We start from the raw sequence: 20035 nt of genomic DNA on the forward strand, positions 1-20035 counted from the left end.
TCTCGAATAATAGTTCATGAGCAATATTATGTTGCTTGGTGTGGTTTTTTTAATGTAATTCAAACTATATAATTTTGCATTAGTTTACGAAAGTCGAAAGCGGTTTTATTTATTTGACAAATTCATGTTCCATTTACACATTGGCATTCTGTTTGATCCAGGACCTGAGAGCACCCACGTAGGTGTACATGGCCGGGCGTCCCTTGGCTCCGCATCCGAATCCCCATGACACCACACCGAAGAGCTTGCCATCGACGGTCAGCGGACCACCGGAGTCTCCCTGGCAGGAGCTCACTTGGCCACTGGGATGTCCAGCACACACCATGCGATCGGTGAGGCCGGGAATGTTTTGGGAATTGCAGTAGTCACGGCTCCACAATTGCACCTGGGCGAATTTCAAACGGTTGGGCAGCTGTAAGTTCTGATTGATGGCGCCGAATCCGCTGATCATTGCCATTGTATCCGCGGCATAATTGGCATCTGAATCGGCCAGTTGAATGGTCTTTACAGCTCCTCCCATCGGAACCGGGCTGCTCAACCTTATCAGCGACATATCAAAGTCTTGACTCTGCGGATTGTACTGCGGATGGATGATGAACTGGGCAATGCTAAAGGCCTGACCATTTCCGGCACTCAAATCGTTTGTTCCCACAATGGCCTTCATTTGGCCGGGATTCTGGCCCCTGGTGCAGTGGGCTGCTGTTACGATCATGGTCTCGGAGATTAGGGAACCACCGCAGTGATGGCGTCCATTTAACTGGAGGGACACCTGATGGGGAAATTGTCCTGGAGCAGCAAACTGGCCACCAATAATGCGTGACTCTTCTGCTACATTCACATCCACATCACCGCGAACAAAAGTCACAGCGAGGAGCAGGATCGATAGTTTCACTGGATTGCTTACCGAAGACATGGCAAAGGTTGAGTGTGTCGAGTGTGGTTCACTTGTTCTCTATTTATAGGACTGGTGTGGTGTTATGTTCGAGTGGTTTTATCGCCCAAACGGCACAATTTTGCATGGGAAGAGACCATGTTAAGTGGGGGCGTAGGTGGGGGGTCGATATATTGGTTGTCAACTCACTTTATTATAATTCTGCGAAAACAAAAACAAATACAATACAACGCATTTCTAAGCATTTATTTCATAACACTACTAGGATTTGAATACATATTAAGTTGTTTGCAGAACCTCAACGCTCATTAACCAATAATCTTAAGTGCCGTCCCACTTTTTTTTCTCCAATCTAGCTGTCAAGTGCCAATTTCTATGTAGGCCAAACAGTAGGGGCTCGGCTCGACAAAGTTTATGTGCGAAATTTAAATTTCCGCCGCATAAAAATCAAGTTCACATAATACATAATTGCGGAGGTCTATTAAGCCTTAAAGCTAAATTAGTGGGACGTAGAATTTGCAGACTTTGATCCAGTCTGGTGTCCGTTGCTAATCATCCACACGTTCTTCCATATCTCGTGCCTGTAGATATTGCGATAGTTTTGCACGGACACCAGAAATTCGGGGCCAAACAGAGTTTGGATTAAAACATTTTCGGCAGCTAGGTTGCGATTGGTGGTTGCATGCACTATAACCAAAGGGGAATTGCTCTGTGGAAATTGATGATAGATATTGTTATCATATAGATATTAATTACTAATTACAGGTATATCTTCTCCTTCGCTCTCAAAGCGCTGCTTTGGATCTACATGTCGGCAGAACCAATTCGTGTATGCCAAGGGTATATCGTTGTCCGGGCAGTTAAATTTCTAAAAAAAAAATTTTAATAAAGATATAAATGAAATATGATATTTGCAGGAGTTAGTTACACTGCGATGCACAAGTCCCAAGTTGAGATTGAGCTCCCCGTTTTTGTGGGACAAATAGGTGGCATGGACACCCTGCTGCAGATTGCACCGCTTGGGCCCACTGTACAGTACTATGGGATCGTGTTCCGAAGCCATGCACTGCAGCTGGAAACGCTGACCATACTTGATGTTCTCCCCAGTGCGATCCCTACCATCTCCACTGACTATTTTGAAGGAGTTTCGCACACAAGGCCGCTTTGAAGGCGCCACAGACAGCTCACAGTCCTCATTGATGGACTGGCTTTTTCGCACAACCTTTTCGTTGATGACCACCGACAAAGCGGCATTTAGATCGGTTGTATCCATATCACTGATGTTTATATGAATAGGCATCAGTTGCACAATGGCTCCGAATATAATGGTTTGCTTGGGAGCAGCCAAAACGATCTCCTTGTGGAAATTATCATACAAAGTTCGAGCCTTTTCCACCAAAAGTTCGCCGCGATCACGTTGTTTCTTAAAGTTGACTATTTTGTCCTGAAAAATATGTTGTACAAGTATTATGGACTATAACATCTTTAATGACCCACCTCTTCAAGGCAATTTTCTTCCACCCAATTGCCAATTCTCACGCTGGGCTGAAACCGCGCTGAAATAGAATCCATATCGCCGACTCTGCAAGGCATTTTGTTGTGTTAAAGGTAGCTAAATAAAGGTAGTTATAATTTCCCGAATGTAGATGTAATCGTGTAGTTTAAATGTAAATGATGTCATGAATTGTGTATCTGCTCTATAAATGTAAGCAAATTACATGGCTACTAGATACAAATAACAATAATAAAGTAAAGATGGTATCTTATGACACATTTATTTACTACATCCTCAATCCCACAATTTCACCACAATTTCAAATGTTGCATACTTTTGGGCATTAGCGGCAAATGTTATCAGCACCACTTCTGTTCAAAATGCTCTGCAAGGCACACATGACGGATGAGTAATGACAGATTCAATATTTTTCACCGGCACACATTTCCAAGCACCAAGTTATCTATTTGCCGCTCTCGGACAACTCAAACAGCGGTGATTGGCCCTGTTTGCTGTCAGTCATTCCTGCCAAGTCCATTTCTATGCGAATCCGAGGAGTCTGAGATCTTCGAGTAGAAGACGATCATTAGCAAATCCGCCGGTTGTATGATGCCAAATATCAGTGACAAGATAAGCCATTTGTATCAACATTTAGCACATCGCCCGCCGTTAATTGTGCTCGTTATTCATTATCGCCCATGTCGGTGGATTGTTGTGGTTGTACCTGTTTGCCGATTTACCTGTCGGTGGGTAAATGTACCTGGCCAGGTGGATCGGCGTGCCCATCACGTGAACGTGAGCTAGCTGCTCGGCCGATTTGCGGCACGTTTCTTATCTAGCCACTCGATTGCATTGGGGGCTATATGCGATATTGTCGCCGGGGCTCCAAAGTTTTATGACCATATTTACGTCCGCTGCAGGGCACACCTTCTAATCGAGACATCCAACGTTCAGATTGACTGTGATTTATTTCTTGTTTTTTTTCCCCACTTGCGGAATCTAGTAGTTATTCGAGCATATGGCAGAGTTTGAACAGACCATAGTTAGTACCAAAATATGTGTCAATCGGCAGACACATGGAGTGTATTTTTAGAAATTTGTATGGAAAGCATAATCATTAGGCATCTATAGTCTTTTTACTTAATACAGTGGATCAGATTTAGTAAATAATCTGATGTTTTTATTTTTAACTAGCTTAAGATGACAACAAAATATTAAATATAACATATATTATTGATATTCTTCTAAACGTATTTAACCCATAAATATTGTAAATGGAACTATATTTTAAGGCCTTTATCCGATTAAACCTCTTTATAAATATAGGAATAATAAACAAGAGCATCAGCCAGTGACTTTAATTTGTGGTTCTTTATTATCAACACTCACACACTCTAATTAAAAAATGATGTCAACTTATTTATTTATTTAAAATAAAATATGAGTACTCACTTATATTTTATATATTATATATATTTTGTATTACCGAATTGTCTGCCTTAATAATTTTGATAAGATTTTATTACAAGGTAATTGACTTTTTTTCAATGATTCGCGATTTTCAGTCTGTTCAATCTAGGGAATCAACTTTTGGTTCGTGGAAAATAACGAAAATAAGTCCATCTAAGATAATTGCAAATAGTTAAATATGTACAAGTTCGTTTTCCTTGCATCTTTTCCCGAATTGTTTGGCCACAAAACGCTATTAGTTATCTCTGCAAAAAAATAAATAGAAATCGAAAGCCGCATTAACTGCGTCAAACGATGGGACGCAAAAAGTTTTTCAGATCAAATGTGGCGCTGAAATATCTTTATCGATTGCCCAATTCCGTCACTAAACGGGCTGTGTCCTATCTCAAGTTTCAAATACAATTATTTACGAGATAATACCGGCAATAAGAACTGAAACGGATCGCTTAAATATGATTTGGCATGGGCAATTGTATCGCACTCGAAGCTGTCATACTTATAGCACCGGTGATAAGAGATCTCTGAAAGGTTATACATAGTCGGTTATTCGCTTAATCCGCCAACCACAATCCGAAGTCATGTGATCACGGTTTTCCCGGTTTAGGCTGATGGCCCATTCATTGGCCGGGTCTATATATAGTAAATACCGGACCCGACTACCGCTGGTCAAGATTGTGTTTTACAACTCTTTATTGACCCGAAATCAGTTGATATTGGCTACCTGAAGCACAGAACCGAACTGGCCTCACTATTATCGCTGGCCATCGTCGGTTTATGGACGATTGTCATAAAAATTAGTACAGTTATCCTGTTAAATATTTTCCAAATTAAACTGAGATACTTTTAACTCTATATTGGTAGTCTAGCAGAAATAGCGTTAAGTACTACCTTGTTAAGGTTGTCTACACGTAAGACTGGATTATGACTCCTGAGACGCTAACCCCAAACTGACGTCAATTCTGGAACTTTAGTATCCCCCCGTCGTATATCTCCTTATGGGCCTTGTCAATTTGTCAATATCGTAAAGTCTCTTTCCCATCTTGTCCCATCGCCATGTGTCTCTCATGCGGGCGAGAGATTAATTTATTAATTTGCCAGAAAGTGCGAGTGTGCTCACGTGAGCGGCACACGATTTGCGGCGATTTGCGGGAGTACGGCTATAGGTATACGAATACTCTCTATAAAGCGGAATGCCACTCTTTCCCTAACTAGAAACCGAATCGATTGTGCGAAGGAGGGAGTGAGATCCTCGTAGGGCAGCTTCAGTACACCATTATAACATGTGGTTTATGGCGCTGTTTTATTATCACAATGGGCCATTATCACCTGGCGCAGAGGTATTTATCAGCCAAACGAAGCTCGGCCGGTGAATCAAATCGAGCGCTTCGTGTTTTCTGGCGTCGACGTCGCTGCCTCGTCGACTGCGCTGCACGGCGAGCAAAAACTGAAACCGAAACTGAAACTGAAACAGAAACAGAATTATAAAAACGCTCAATTAGCCGAGGTAGTAAGTCATTACAGTGCCAACGCTCGTGGCGAAAAGAGCGAGTGAAAAACTCCAAAGAAAAGCGTTCCCATCGGTTGCTTGTGCGTGGAAAATTGGAAAACTCAGCTAACGACGAAATCCGACGGCAGTCCATCCATGTACTAGTATGTGAGTGGTAAATCTAGACTTTAAGTTGATAGAATTCCGCTGCGCAGCCAGTTCCACGCATTTCCCCCTTTGTTTTTGTCCGCAAAATCGCTGATCTCCAGTTAATTGGCCACACTGAAAAAAATTAAAAGAGTGCAAATAGCCTTTTGAGAAGTGGGGAGAACTCAGAACAGCTGATTTGTATTTTTGAAAAGTTGTTTTCTCTGTTCGGTTGCGCGTGTGTTTAGGTGAGGTGTGAGGTGAGTGAGTTTCTGATTAAAACCGCACTTCCAATTAAATTCACAAAAATAAAAAAATATGTTTTAAGACCCCTGTAAAACCTCTGAAAAGTGAACAAAGGCAAATGAATACGAGTTAAGTAAGCAGAATAAAAGACCAGCTCTTTTTATTGTCGAGGAACTCGATTTAACTGAATGATTTATGATCACAAATTAAGCATTACTTTGTGTGTAACCGTAACATTCACTCCATGCAGACAAGTGGCTAGGTGATTAATGAGATTACAACACCTATTTACTTTCATTTCGAATCCCAATTCAATAGCCAACTCAAGTGCAAAAATGCGCGACGATAAGCAGATAAGCGTCGCCAAGAGACATAACCCTTGAGACCCACAAGTCCACGGATCCAAACAGTTTCCCACCGCACGATAATAGCGAAAACAATGTGAAGAATCTGATAATAGTCATTACACTCTTACAAAACTGCACTTAATCGATTAACGCCTCTTTCTAGTCAGCAGTTTTCAGAATTGAATTTAAAATTATTCAGCAAAACATCTAAACATTGAGAACTTAGCTAATATTTTTGGCTTGCATAGACAAGATTTAGCTCAACATTTTTTGTAAGTTTTAAAGATTTTTGCCCAGTGCACAGCCACTCGGCCGCATCGAATGTGAGTTGTGAGGCTGAGTCTCGGGTCTGAACTTGAACTTGAAAAGCTGAATGCAAACACTGGCTGCCAGTGAAAAATGAAAATTAATTTGGAACTGGAAATGGTGTGGAAATGTTGCCAACAATTGGCACAAATAGCGAATGACATTAACATAAATTAAGAGGAGCCCATTCCCATTAAAACGCCAATCTGCGATCGTAGAATTTGAAGCACGGGTGGAAAATTTGCCACTGCCTTGTCACGAATCCCTCGTATAAATGACGAAAGCTGTTTTATGGACCAGCGATACCGGCCAATTATGACATAATTAAGGCAATCTGATATCAGACGTCTTGGCCTCCTTTATGGCGGCATCTCCCAGTCAGCCGAAAAAAGGGTGAATGAAGTGTAATTAGCACGTGTTTTCCTGGCCGAGAGGAAGTATCTGGTTTCGAGTCCGGAGTTCGTATTGCCGTGCAATCTATGAGAGGTCCCCCACTCAACGGGGACTCTTAGATAACCGAATTTGATTTATGGCGCCCGTGGCTACTCATGGCAACCCGTTTGGTGGATTCGCAGAAGAGATCGCAGGGATATGTGGCCATAAATCTATAAGACTGGGAATTTATAAGCATTGGGTTTTGCGCCAGAAGTATTAAAAAGTATTCTTTTGGCCAAAAAAGAACTTTGCCAGCTTCTCGCTGTTAGCCCACTTATCTTGCCGAAATTTCCGACACTCTGCGACAATTGGTAGTGCCTTTTCAATCCGATTAAGAGGCGTTAGCGATAGCGATTAGATTCATAAATTTTTGTTGGCCCCTCCAGTGCATTAAATATGGTTTTGTGGCCCTCTATAAATTTTGGGTTTTTACTATTATTTACTAATGCACTTTTAATGCCGAGCAAATGCAGTTATAAACTACAGACAACTGACAGTTGCGGCGCAATCAACAATTAGCCACTAAAACTTGCAATTTCCATTTATTACATTATTTATAGTGCTTTTGAGATCCCTAGACCCTTGGGGGATTTTCTTTCTAATTATCATAAATTCAACTTAACTAGCATTTGTCGGATTGAATTTATTTAACTTACATGACATCGAGGAATACAAAATAGGTAGGAGTAGGACAACCATCGCACTCAACTGATTCCAGCAATCTGCGGTTGTTTAGCGGCCTGAAAATGCAAAATCACTCCGTCAAAGCCTGGTAGCCCAAATGTTTACCCAAATGTCAGATTGCTAATTGTTTAAATTGATCAATATTTGAGACAGAAATACGGCAAAGGAAACTCGAGATCTGCGCTACCATATTGGGTGATCTTATTGAGTAATCACAGCGATCACGTTTCTATTTCCGATCACAGGTTTATAAATATATTAAGTAAAGCATATACATAAATAGCAAAGGGTCATTTGGTAGGCAATTAACTCAATAATATATTTATAGATCTGATAAAAAGTTCTAAAGCAATAATGCAAATAAGATGTGCATATCTGGAGTCATTACATTTAAATAATGTGAGCTTTGTGAAAACATTTATATTAATTTATTGAATTAAACGATCCCGAAGATTATGTTTACTTAGGAATTAAGTTCAGCTTCTAAGAATTTCTATTGTAAGTTGTGGGGTGCCCACTTTATATGGTTTATAGTCACTTTTTTGTTTGCCAGACTTTGACATTCAAAACAGCCCAATTAAGGCTTTGTGTGGGCTTAATTTCTAAGAAATCTGCGCAAACAAATCAACAGGTTGCTCAGACGGCTTTTGAAACTTTCCAAAAACATTTTTTTATTTTCGGCTGCTCTGACGTGCAAACAATTCGAATAACAATTGAAATTCGGCTCACACCAAAGCATTCGAGTGCGCAACCGTGTTATTTGTTATATGGAGTTGGGCTTTTTAAATTTAACTACATGTAGAATCAAAGCCCTGTTATGTTCAAAATACTTGGAATTTCGCCTCGCGAAACACTGTAACCAGTTTCGTGAAAAGGGAAACATTGTCTTGATTTTCGGTAGTTTTGCTGCAAACCAAAACAAGCGAAATATCAATAAACACATTACATCATCAGGGAGCCGAAATTGTCAATATGCGAGTGGATAGGCTTCGAACGAGATAAGTAGAGTTGTAAGGTTAATTACACTGCGAGTGTGCGATATAAATGCAAATATTTAAAGCTAGCCTTGCACATGCGACACATGAAAAAAGCAGCCAAGGTCTCCACGCAGAACTGGCTAAAAAATCGGGTGGCAAACTGTACCCCACTTGTAGCTCGAATATGGATGTGGATATGGTTATGGATATATACACGTATGATATTCGTCAAATCACGGTGTCAAATATTTGATCGCCGGTCGTTGTTAACTGGGAAAACGTGCGTAGGGAGACGGACTCGTGAGATCTCGAAATCAAATGCCAATTTCGGCGGGATGACAGTGGACTTTTTTCGCATTCGGCGACACTTAGCGTTTGCCTAACCAATTGAAGCTGATAGACTGCTAAATTTATCAAACTAATTTGTTTACCGCTCTCTGCTTTCAGATTAACAACTTGATCTGCCGATCTGTGATCTGGTATCCACTATCGGGCCGCCATAAAAGAGGGGAAGCTGCTGGAGAAGTGGAAAGGGTCCGCCCCCATCCGTATCCCCGAATAGCCCCGAATAGCCACGAATAGTGTCAACAAGCCCGGCAAAAACGGCGAATAAATCGTGCAAACAGCAGAACTCAGACAACAGACGGTCCGAACCTGAATCGGGGCTTATTTAAAGGTCCGCTACCCGCTGTCTGTCAATCAGAACAATTCAAGCTGCCGGCGGCAGCAGATCGCGAGTGAAGAAACCCAAAGAAATCTAAAGAAATCCGAAGAAAACACAAGAAAGTCGCTGAAGATATAAGCATAAGATAAATATCATACCGGTGGGGAAAATTCCCCGACATCTTGCACACAACAGTTGAACTGCAAACACTTGCATGCAATTGCACCCCGACAAAGTTTGTTTTTCTGCATTGTACTGGCAGTATTGTGATATTTAAACGCGCCACATTCAGCGTCGTAATCAATTTGTTTTCACACTCTGTGTTTAACCTAAACAAAAGCGCTTAAAGCCACAAAGCCCGCCCAATAAAACAATTCTCAAGATGTCCGCATCGAAGGAGGCCATTTGCGGCAGCACGGAGAAGGATCTGGAGAAGCCGGCATTGGGTGAGTTTTCCTATCATATATTTATAAAACAGAGAAATTGTGTGGGAGTGCGCCAGATAGCACAGTGAAAAGGTGTCATATTTACTAATTATAGCCGTGATATATCACAATTGTCATTACACTTATGGCCGAGATAAATTGCATTTGAAATTGCGTTCTTTGCTCGCCAATTATTAGGGTTTTTGAAAGGCAAATGACAAAAACATCATAAGTATAAGGGCTAATAAATAAATATAAAAAAATATATATTACAACTTTTTAAAAGGATCGTCTAATTAGGAATAGCAGCCTAAGCTTTTTGATATTTTTTAGAAGTATATTAATACACAACATTTCTTGAGTCTTTATTAGAAGTAGGAAATAACTTGTCTTACGAAATAATACGCCTTGAGCAACAACATAATTAACTCTGATCCCACAATAATGATCGGTGATCCCTGTAATATGCATATACGCCTTACCTTTCATTTCTTCAATGAATTGACTGTAATCCATGTGATGCATATACCCCGTCTATGATTTCAGTTGCGGGGTAATTGCCCCATTTATTGCAAATGACAATTCACTCAGCCGAGCGTTGAGCCATATAATTTATATTTATCAGTTGCTCGAAATACTAAGCAAATTAGCAGAACAGAACCTGAACAAAAAACGTGAAAACACGTTCTCGCCCGCCCATTTTGCAATCGTTAAACTCACAAAGTACGCTTCAAGTCGATTGAATGGGCTTCTCATCGCTTCTCTGGGGATCCACTTGATTTAAATAAGCGAAATCCGCCCGAAAATGGATGAGAAGGTTGCCGCAAAACGGAAGTTATTTGTTATGCAACGAAACTGAGGAGAAAAATAAAATCCATTAATGACAAGAGTCGCCAATGCGTGAGCCTAATTCACAATTAAAGTGTGACACTCACTTCGAATCTAGCAAAGGAAAATTTATTATGGCAAGCAATCAAATTTTGTATTAAATGTGAATTAACAGAGTAATGTTACTATATATCCATTCAGCAATTGTAGGTCATGTTGGTTTATGACCCGTCTTTCTATTTGCCAAATCTAGGTTTCCACGATTAGATTTCTTTTTAATTTTTTATAGTTAAGTTAGTTTTAAAGAATTTGCATAATAAGCCTATTCTTCATTTTCGAATAGATCAACTGCTTTGTTTACGCTTTTAATGCTTCCTCGTTATATCTTGCACAGAAGTCATCTGCTTGGCACTTGACACAATTTGTTTGAGTTCCCGCTTTACCATTTTCGTAGCCAAGTATGGCCGCTTCAACCAACCCAAACTGGTTACCGGCAAAAACAAACTGGCCAAAACAGCCAAATGCCAAACCCAAATACAGTACGTGTTCATAACTGTGCAAATGAACTCTGCAAGGCAAGATGACAAAACTCGAACTCTAGTCCAAATTTTGCGACTAAGGTTAGTTGGGGAAAAATATTCGCCTTGGGATTCCGACGAGATCTTTTCACTTTTTACTTTCATTAGCGATTACAGAGCTATGTTAGCTTGTCGTGTCGAGAATTGCGAAAATGGGGGCGATTTTCGCGTTGGCAGATTGCCGAGTTTTTTTCGTCGAGTCGCTGGCTTTTGGCCCTGATATTGACACTTGAATTGGTGGCCCTCTGGTTTTGTCATCTCGCTACATGCCATCGGTTAATTGGATGAAACAGTGAATACATTATCTATTCAATTTCCCAGGAAACGCCCCCGCAGTTTGCAATCGTATGTGGAGATAGGTGGAGGTGGGTGGCTTGAAAAACCCCAGTAATTTAACAATAGGGAGGCTGAGTACGAAATAAGCGATGCGCTCGACTGGAGCACCATATCCGTTCTATATTTCCATGGGATGTGTCTACTATATAGAACATATAGTATGTATGTAGTATTGCTGGCGTTGACGTCTCGGGGCACTGGCGTAATCCGATTTGCAACCCATCTCAGTGCGACTTGCTAAATTGAAAAATTGCTTTACAAAGTAGCTTTCAATTTTAATGCGAGCAAGGGAGATGGCAAGCACTATAAACTTTTCAATTTGGACAGTTGAAATTCCTTACATTTGTAAGATCGTGACTTTAGCGACTTTTTCGCGGAATAGTAGTTTAGTTTTTATTTTTTCGCTTGCGACAGTGAGTGGCATGCAAATTACTCATCTCATCTCTTAGAGTGCATGTTACTATTTTTATAGATTACAATTACCACGAAAATAGACGAGAAATTCATTCAGAGAGTGCTATCTACTGACCTACCTGCAAATGGGGGAAACCGAAATAGAAATTACAGAGCAATTAACCCATTGCCAGTGCTTGTGACCAGATGAATCCGTACTATCTGATAAAGTTGGGCAAATAATCTGCTGCTGAGTCTGACCTTCTGGAAAACAAAGCTGCCGCTTTTATAGCCACTAATATTTGCGCTACTCTTTTGCACCTTTCAAGATAGCCGATACCAGGAATGAACTCTCAGACGACAAGTACTCGTTGTTTATGTCTAATTTGTGTTGAAAGCCAAGCCAATGCCAATTGTACTTTATTATTTTGACTCGCAATGGCGATTCGGGGGCCTAAGTACATCCAGAATTCCCCAGAATGTTCTTATACAATTATTTATTTACGACTCAATGGGAGAAGAAAGCCGTACTTCCATTGAAATCCCATTTACGTTGTTACTGTTCCTACGTACGTCACTGCGTAACTGCGTGACGTTACGCAGCAAAGCTCACCCCAAAAGCAGGCAATAAAAACGTAACGGCAGCTTGTAGAATTCATGTAGAGAGTATGTAAAATCGTTAACTCTTTCAGAGACATGAATAAATAGTATATGCTGAAATAATTTGAACTTATTCCGTTCGGAAGACGGAAGCAAATGGGAAAAGTTGGCAGACAAAATGAAAAATCACTTAATTGCTTTGGCCGCGCACAACTGTACCGCAGCCTAGCCATAAAGTATTCCATTAGGGGATTTGCCAAAAATACACCCTACATACACTTAAATAATTAGAATATGGTACCCATCAAAGCAGACAGTGTGAATGGGGTCTCTTCTTCGTCACGAGAGCTCGACAGACACGCTCAATGGCGGCAAAGCACAATTAACACAAAAGAAATCATTTTAGGGATTTGCGAAAATCTGGACAACGACAGACTGGCATGAAAGATTAAAAATAGCCAAGCTAAATAAAAGAAAAATTTTTTAAAGTTGCACATATCCTTGTAAAAAATTTAATGAGCGTGCCTTAATAATTTTCCAATTTAAAAATCCAAAGCGATATAAATTTTTCGTGTGTAGATCATTCAGACGTCGTTGCGATCATATCGAGTTGGGATTTGAAACTTGCGAGCGGAGACAGGCGACAAACACGTGTTTTTCTCAGCCGTCGGCAATTTTCAGAGCGAGCTCCACACACACCAATATACATATATAAACAATCACTTGTGCGATTCAAGCGTGACTGTAGCTATTTGTACAGTTTCAACTTTGCGATTACTGGTCATTAAAAATCCAAAACAATGGATAATATTCCAAAGAGTTTTGTTCACATTATAGGATTATGTCAAAACTAGCAACAACTTGTCAAAGCGATTAAAATAGAGTATATATTTTGGCGTGACCAGTAATTACACAGAATATACATATATATATAGTGTGCAGCTAGTGGGGGCGCCTCCGTTTAGCGTCGTCGCATTTCTATGACTTCATCCTGAGTCTAGCTACAGACATGTGTCTGTCCCATTTTCGTTTGTTGGGGATGGTTAGGGTAGAAAAAAGAAAATGTTAGACATAGTTGGAAAGGCCAGTAGACCAGTAGCACCCCTTAAATATAAAGTTCTCAATAAGTCCCAAAATTATTTGGCAGTTTTTCAAAGTCCGCAACGAGTGGGCACTGATGTTACCATAATCACTTAGCTGTGCATATTTTAGACAGCGCGTGTACTTCGCCTTCCATGTGCCGACAGTCACGAGATGTGAATGTGTACCATGCTTACGTCCATCCGATATAATTAGACATATATACTATATTGAGCTAGTGGTTCGACCAATTTCTTTGACTTTGCTGCGACTGAAAAGTTCACTCTATCAATTGACATCAATCGCCGGGTCCGAGTCCGAGTCCGAAATGATGCATAATGCAGGGGAGAACTTTCCATCGTCTCACTTAATTAGTCGAAATCTGAACACTAAAACTGATGTAATCATCCATTGGCGGCGGCGAGAGCGACGCCGGCGCAGAATCGTACCGCTCCGCACCGCACCTCACCTCAGTCGTTCTATATATTCGAAACCGAACCCAATAGCCGCAGATACACTCATATGCGATATACCCACAGCCGTGGCAGCAGTTTATAAATGAAGGCGGCGCAACAGTTGGCGCTCAGTAGAAAAAGCTGAAAGCAGCAGGCGGCAGACGGCAGCAAAAAGTACCCACTCAGTTGACCGTTCAACGTCGGTGGCAGAACACACACATTAAAGCCCAGCGGCAAATAGTCGCTAGTTTTTCCCCGAAGCGAACCCTTTGTGTTTTCCCAGCGCGCGATATGTTACGGTCTTCAGCCGGCCAAGTCGACAGATAGACAATGAAATGGTTTAAGCGTGTGCGCAAAAAGTCTTGAACTCGAGTGTGAAAACCGTGCTAGATCAAATTTAGATCGTTTATTTATTTTTAAGTTAAGTCGACAATCGAACACTATGCCCTTCCGACGCAGCAGTCTGAATCATCGGCATCGCGATGGCCATGTTTTGGTGTGGAATCAGAGGAATCTCCACGAATCTCTGGAGCAACAATCGCAGAGTAAGACTGAAGTCCATAGGATACGCTAACACAAGTTTCCAAACTAGTTTTATCTAATGGTTTCCTACGCCATTTCCTTGCTTTCCTTCCTTTCCTTTGTGACCACGCTGCGTATGCGTTATGTTAGGGGAGGCACTTTGCCAGTTAGACCGGTTTTCCTCCCCTTGGACTCATTTCGCGCGATATACACGTGCTTCTCCTCATCGCCAGATAGCTGCCAACGAAAGCAAACGCGGCAATTGTGCAACACGAGACGTTGGTGGAAAAACTGGGCGAAAACAAGGGGAAAAAACGAGCAGATTGCACGATTTAATGCTGCGCGAGCAAAAATCGACGGCGAGCGAGTAACAATATTTTTAAATTTTAATTTGAATCAGCATATATGCGGCTTTGAGCAATTGTTTATGTTTAAATTTATTTTTGCTAATTATGGGCAACTAAATTCCAATGAATCCGTCGGGTTATTGAACACAAATTGCTTATCGTTCACTTTTTGATTGGCCACAGGTGGCCAAAGTTCATAGGTTTTGAAAGTAAATTGTCTCAATTATTTCTGCTCGCCTACAGCCTTGGGCTTTCTATGCGTCACCCTTTAATTAAACCATAAATACCCAACCCCACTTCCCAAAACGCAGAAAGTAAGCACAACTGTACTGAAATTAGGGTTTCTAGGTAAGCTCACGTGTCGCACGGCCGTGAAAATTGCTGGAATTGCGGCGATTCACATTGGACAAATGACACAAACGGCACTAAAAATTACGAACACTCACCCAGCCAAATGTAAACAATTGCTTTCGGCGTAGTTACAAAACGCGATCACGAAATATGACTCTTGGGCAATAAAATCAAATAAGGAGAGTAGAACTCTCAGTTGCCAAAGTCGATTGTGAAATTTAAGGAGAAATCATTTAATTCTTAGTTTTTGTAATACAAGCCATAAAGCATAGCAGAAACATTTGTAGGGCCCGATATCTTTCAGTGATTCATATAGCAAATCTAGAATCCGAGAATCTTATCTCCGAGCAACGAACCTTGGAGCTGAGCAAACCGCAGACGAGATTATATCTTCATATCTCGCTTTTAGCCCCGATATTTTTGGGTTATTTCTGCATTTCCGAAACATATAATTGGTTAGCTAGCATTAATAGTTGTCGACAAGACTTCCGTTTGCCGCAGATAAATTATTTTTCTTGGCTATTTCTGACGCATTCACAGATCAAGCGAAATATTTCAGTTGCCCATTCTCAGAGAGAAATCATTTGGTAGTCCCTTGACTAATTCTCTTGAATTTCTTGGCTCTTTCTAGGATGCTTCGCCACCCGGTACTTTGTGACCTTTATGCTCTTCCTGGGCATGGCCAATGCCTATGTGATGCGCACCAACATGTCGGTGGCCATTGTGGCCATGGTAAACCACACCGCCATCAAGTCTGGCGAGGCTGAGGAGTACGATGATGAGTGCGGAGATCGGGATATTCCCATTGTAAGTTGTCTTAAAAGTAGATAATTCTATTCATGCTGATGAATTCTCCTCAATTCCCAATTTCAGGATGACTCCCAGGATGGCGAGTTCGTCTGGAGTTCAGCTCTGCAGGGCTACATCCTGTCGTCCTTCTTCTACGGCTACGTGATCACCCAGATTCCCTTCGGCATCTTGGCCAAGAAGTACGGTTCCATGCGCTTCCTCGGCTACGGCATGCTGATCAACTCGGTGTTCGCTTTCCTGGTTCCGGTGGCTGCCCGCGGAGGAGGCGTGTGGGGTCTGTGCGCCGTGCGTTTTATCCAAGGTCTGGGTGAGGGTCCCATTGTGCCCTGCACCCACGCCATGTTGGCCAAATGGATCCCGCCCAACGAGAGATCGCGAATGGGTGCCGCCGTGTATGCGGGCGCTCAGTTTGGAACCATCATCTCGATGCCACTTTCCGGCTTGCTGGCTGAATACGGATTCGATGGCGGCTGGCCGTCGATCTTCTACGTGTTTGGTATTGTGGGCACCGTCTGGTCCATCGCCTTCCTGATCTTCGTGCACGAGGATCCCTCGTCGCATCCCACTATTGATGAGCGCGAGAAGAAGTACATCAACGATTCGCTGTGGGGATCGGATGTTGTCAAGGTGGGTTACACGAATAATTAACAATTTTAGAACATGTTTATAATCTGTGTATTCCTATTTTCGTAGAGCCCTCCCATTCCGTTCAAGGCCATCATCAAGTCGCTGCCCTTCTACGCCATTCTGTTTGCCCACATGGGTCACAACTACGGCTATGAGACTCTGATGACCGAACTGCCCACCTACATGAAGCAGGTGCTCCGCTTCTCCCTGAAGTCGAACGGCCTGCTCAGCTCCCTGCCCTACTTGGCCATGTGGCTCTTCTCCATGTTCATCTCGGTGGTCGCCGATTGGATGATCAGCTCGAAGAGATTCTCGCACACGGCCACCAGGAAGCTGATCAACAGCATTGGCCAGTATGGACCGGGTATCGCCCTGATTGCCGCCTCCTACACAGGCTGCGATAGAGCACTGACCCTGGCCATCCTAACCATCGGAGTGGGCCTCAATGGAGGTATCTACTCCGGCTTCAAGATCAACCACTTGGACCTCACACCGCGTTTCGCCGGCTTCCTTATGTCGATCACGAACTGCTCAGCCAATTTGGCCGGTCTCTTGGCGCCCATTGCTGCGGGCCACCTCATCTCTGATCCCAGCAAGGTGAGTTTGGCACTCCATTAAAATTGGAAACTAGTTAGTATAACATCTTATTTCCATTTCAGCCCATGATGGGTCAGTGGCAGATCGTGTTCTTCATCGCCGCCTTTGTGTACATCATCTGCGGTACCTTCTACAACATCTTCGGATCCGGTGAGCGCCAGTTCTGGGACAATCCGGAGGAAGATGAGCAGAAGCCGGCCCTCCAGACGACCATCACCACCTCCCCGCCAAGGCTGAGTAACGGCAGCACGGCACCAGCGGCCATCTCGAGTTCCTAGGACTCCAAGTGGAAGTAGTATTAGCCGTAGTCGTGCGTCATTAACCATTAATCCGTATACCATACGAAATGCGTAGCTTAGTCCTTGTTTTAGTTTAATTATTTGATAAGCCAAAAGTTGTTAATATTGATAGTTAGCCTTTGATTTATTCCTACATCTGCATGAACACCGCTAAAAAGACACTTATCTTCCAATTGTAAATAAATTGGGAACTGAAACCGAAACCACACCAAGTCGAGCACAAAACGTCAACTTTAGTTAGGGAAATCGAGGTCTACCATTGCAAATGTGTAGTTTTCGTATCTTATTGTGATAGCGAAAGAGTTTAGTTCTCTAACTGATTTGTTTTGAAATTATTAAATGATCCGCTCAAGCGAACATTGTAAAGCAAGCAACCAAATGTATGAAAACCATTAAAAACTACTAGTTTAAGAAGCAACAAGCCTTGAAATATTTATTGCAAGAGGACAGGAAAGGGAACAGCTAACTGGGAATATATTAATCTTGAAATACTATCTTCTGCTGCTTAAAGTAGTAGTTAAAGAATATCAGAAAAATGTAGCCTTGCAAAGCTAAATATAAGCATTCTAAACAGCTTTGGTTACTCTTTCAACCCTGATGGCTAATTCGTAAATAATAAGCAGTTGTCAGGATATCAAGTGCAGCCATCTCCTCTATCTGGTATTTAAATGCCCGCAACGAGGCAGAAGGATTCAGTTGGCGGTTGAAATGGGTCACCATGAGGAGCTGAAACCGGAGCAAGAGGATCTAAAAGTGACTCCCTTTGTTGGGTCTTTGAAACGCACTTGGAGTGACTTCTGTGCCACCAGCAGTATCCACGGATTGAAATACACCCGCGATGAGGATACGAATAAGATTGTGCATCTGGTGTGGCTCTTGATTTCGGTGGTGATGTTCATCTGTGCTGTTGTTATGGCGCACACCTTCTACATCGACTATCGCAGCAGTCCCACGCGTATGAATGTGGAAAGTGATAACACGCCGGTGAATAGACTCTACTTCCCACCTGTCACTATTTGTCCAGATGTGCTCTTCAACATGCAAAAGTCCAAGGCCTTTCTGAACACTCTGTAAGTGGATATCATTCAAAGGAATTTATACGAATGTGTTTTACTTCGCCAGGCGACTTCCACAAGGAGCCGAGTTAAGGGGCATTCTTCGCAAGCTTCACATTTTCTACGGTTTTATGCTAGATGATGAACGATATTCTGCAGAGGACATCGAGCAAATGGAAGATCTTTTGTCCCTGAATAATCTCACAACTCCAGAATTTGTGGAGCACTTACGCTGGGATTGTGATGAAATTCTGCATCGCTGTAGTTTCAATGGTGAAATAATAGATTGTTCGCAGATATTTCAGCTGTCCAAGACGTTTTTCGGCCATTGTTGTTCATTCAATTTGCGTCAAAAGGGGTAGGTAATATACCAATAAAAATAATTTAAAGAGCTCTAAGTTTTTTTTTGAAACAGTTTAAACTTCACTGCCCAACGAGCAATAGGTGGCCTTAGATATGGCCTGTCAGTGATTGTGCGCTATAAGGACGACAGCTACGATCCATTGCAGTCGTATTCATATGGCGTAAAGCTACTAATCCAGGAAGCAGATGCCTTTCCCAGTGCCCATTCTGCAGCTAAGTTTATAGCCTTCAACTCGGAGACATTTGCAGCCGTCAGGCCGCAGGAAACCTTTTGCTCGACTGCTGTAAAGGCTTTGACCATTGAGGAGAGAAATTGCGTTTTCCAAAAGGAGTTTCCCATGCGTTACTTCTCGGACTATGTATACCCCAACTGCGAGCTGAACTGTAGGGTCACGAATATGGTCAAGTTCTGCGGCTGTCACACGTACTTTTTTGCCTTTAATCGCACTAGCGATCGCATTTGTACATTCAGAGATATTCCGTGTCTAGTGGATAATTTTGGTACTTCGTAGTTTTGCTCAAAATGTAGTGATCTTAACACTCTGCTTTCAGCTAATATAATTACAAGGAAGAAAAGCACACAGTGCTATTGTCCGCTTACCTGTGAACACACTGACTACGATGTCCAGATATCCAATTTTCCCCTGGAACTAAACATGCCGGTGGCGGATAAGTTTTAGTAAATATTGCAAAAGAAATGCTGGTGCCGCTTTCCATTGAATTCTTCTTATTTCAGTTCAGGCTTAGCCAAAAACGATGGTGTTTTGCATGTGTTTATCAACTCGTTTGGCTATCGACGACTACGACGTGACTTGCTTTCCAATATGGTCACTTTGGTGTGTAAGTTGATTGAAATACTCCTTTATCAATTTGAATTTAGAAATGTGAGTTTCCAGCTAATCTAGGCAGCGCATTCAGTCTTTTTGTGGGCATGAGCATGCTCTCGGTGGTGGAAATTATCTACTATTTTTCAGTAATTCTACGCAAGAACTACAAAATGGAATGCGAAACTCGCAGTCAGATGCTTCAAAAGAAACCAAAGTTCGCCTGGCCCCAAGCTAATGACACTCACAGTAAACACCAGAAATCAGTTTTCATAATTCACAAATCGTAATCAGCACGATGGACGAATGCAAAAAATATTGCCATAAATTAGAGTAATAAAATCGATTTCAAACTGAATATGGTGTCTGAATAAACTTTCTTATACCCTTTTTGAG

At 41.9% G+C, this 20035-nt stretch overlaps 4 protein-coding genes and 2 long non-coding RNA genes across 8 annotated transcripts; 2 read left to right on the forward strand and 4 right to left on the reverse strand.

Annotated features, from left to right (window-relative positions):
- Positions 1–95: 95 nt before the first annotated feature.
- On the reverse strand, positions 96–923 carry LOC26535316 (trypsin-1). Its single transcript, XM_015195805.2, has one exon. It carries the CDS (start codon positions 911–913, stop codon positions 134–136), a length of 780 nt encoding a protein of 259 aa, XP_015051291.1. The 5' UTR covers positions 914–923; the 3' UTR covers positions 96–133.
- A 189-nt stretch (positions 924–1112) lies between these two features.
- On the reverse strand, positions 1113–2584 carry LOC6531374 (cilia- and flagella-associated protein 161). 2 transcript variants are annotated; one of them, XM_002092141.3, is made up of 4 exons: positions 2390–2584; positions 1821–2336; positions 1656–1760; positions 1113–1601 (listed from the first exon to the last, which is right to left on the reverse strand). In XM_002092141.3, exons 1-4 carry the CDS (start codon positions 2483–2485, stop codon positions 1392–1394), a joined length of 927 nt encoding a protein of 308 aa, XP_002092177.2. In that variant the 5' UTR covers positions 2486–2584; the 3' UTR covers positions 1113–1391. The 2 variants fall into 2 exon arrangements, with proteins under 2 accessions (XP_002092177.2, XP_039228863.1); XM_039372929.1 differs by having other exon boundaries at positions 1821–2326; positions 2390–2477.
- A 1147-nt stretch (positions 2585–3731) lies between these two features.
- LOC120321162 lies at positions 3732–7880 on the reverse strand. Its single transcript, XR_005560750.2, has 3 exons — positions 7481–7880; positions 5377–5625; positions 3732–5319 (listed from the first exon to the last, which is right to left on the reverse strand). It is a non-coding gene; the product is annotated as an uncharacterized LOC120321162 (long non-coding RNA).
- On the forward strand, positions 5379–17815 carry LOC6531375 (putative inorganic phosphate cotransporter). Of its 2 annotated transcripts, XM_002092142.4 has the most exons (6): positions 5379–5511; positions 8933–9595; positions 15696–15871; positions 15938–16501; positions 16568–17098; positions 17161–17815. In XM_002092142.4, exons 2-6 carry the CDS (start codon positions 9532–9534, stop codon positions 17374–17376), a joined length of 1551 nt encoding a protein of 516 aa, XP_002092178.1. In that variant the 5' UTR covers positions 5379–5511; positions 8933–9531; the 3' UTR covers positions 17377–17815. The 2 variants fall into 2 exon arrangements, with proteins under 2 accessions (XP_002092178.1, XP_015051292.1); XM_015195806.2 differs by lacking the exons at positions 5379–5511; positions 8933–9595 and adding an exon at positions 14002–14389.
- LOC122319555 lies at positions 17458–18260 on the reverse strand. Its single transcript, XR_006245159.1, has 2 exons — positions 18183–18260; positions 17458–18123 (listed from the first exon to the last, which is right to left on the reverse strand). It is a non-coding gene; the product is annotated as an uncharacterized LOC122319555 (long non-coding RNA).
- On the forward strand, positions 18073–20031 carry LOC6531376 (sodium channel protein Nach). The gene is made up of 6 exons (XM_002092143.3): positions 18073–18467; positions 18520–18810; positions 18868–19316; positions 19368–19494; positions 19552–19655; positions 19712–20031. The coding sequence occupies exons 1-6, from the start codon at positions 18106–18108 to the stop codon at positions 19927–19929; spliced, it is 1551 nt and encodes a 516-aa protein (XP_002092179.1). The 5' UTR covers positions 18073–18105; the 3' UTR covers positions 19930–20031.
- The last annotated feature ends 4 nt before the right edge of the window (positions 20032–20035 follow it).

The sequence above is a fragment of the Drosophila yakuba genome, chromosome 2R (genome assembly GCF_016746365.2).
Source record: "Drosophila yakuba strain Tai18E2 chromosome 2R, Prin_Dyak_Tai18E2_2.1, whole genome shotgun sequence".
NCBI classification, from domain to species: domain Eukaryota; kingdom Metazoa; phylum Arthropoda; class Insecta; order Diptera; family Drosophilidae; genus Drosophila; species Drosophila yakuba.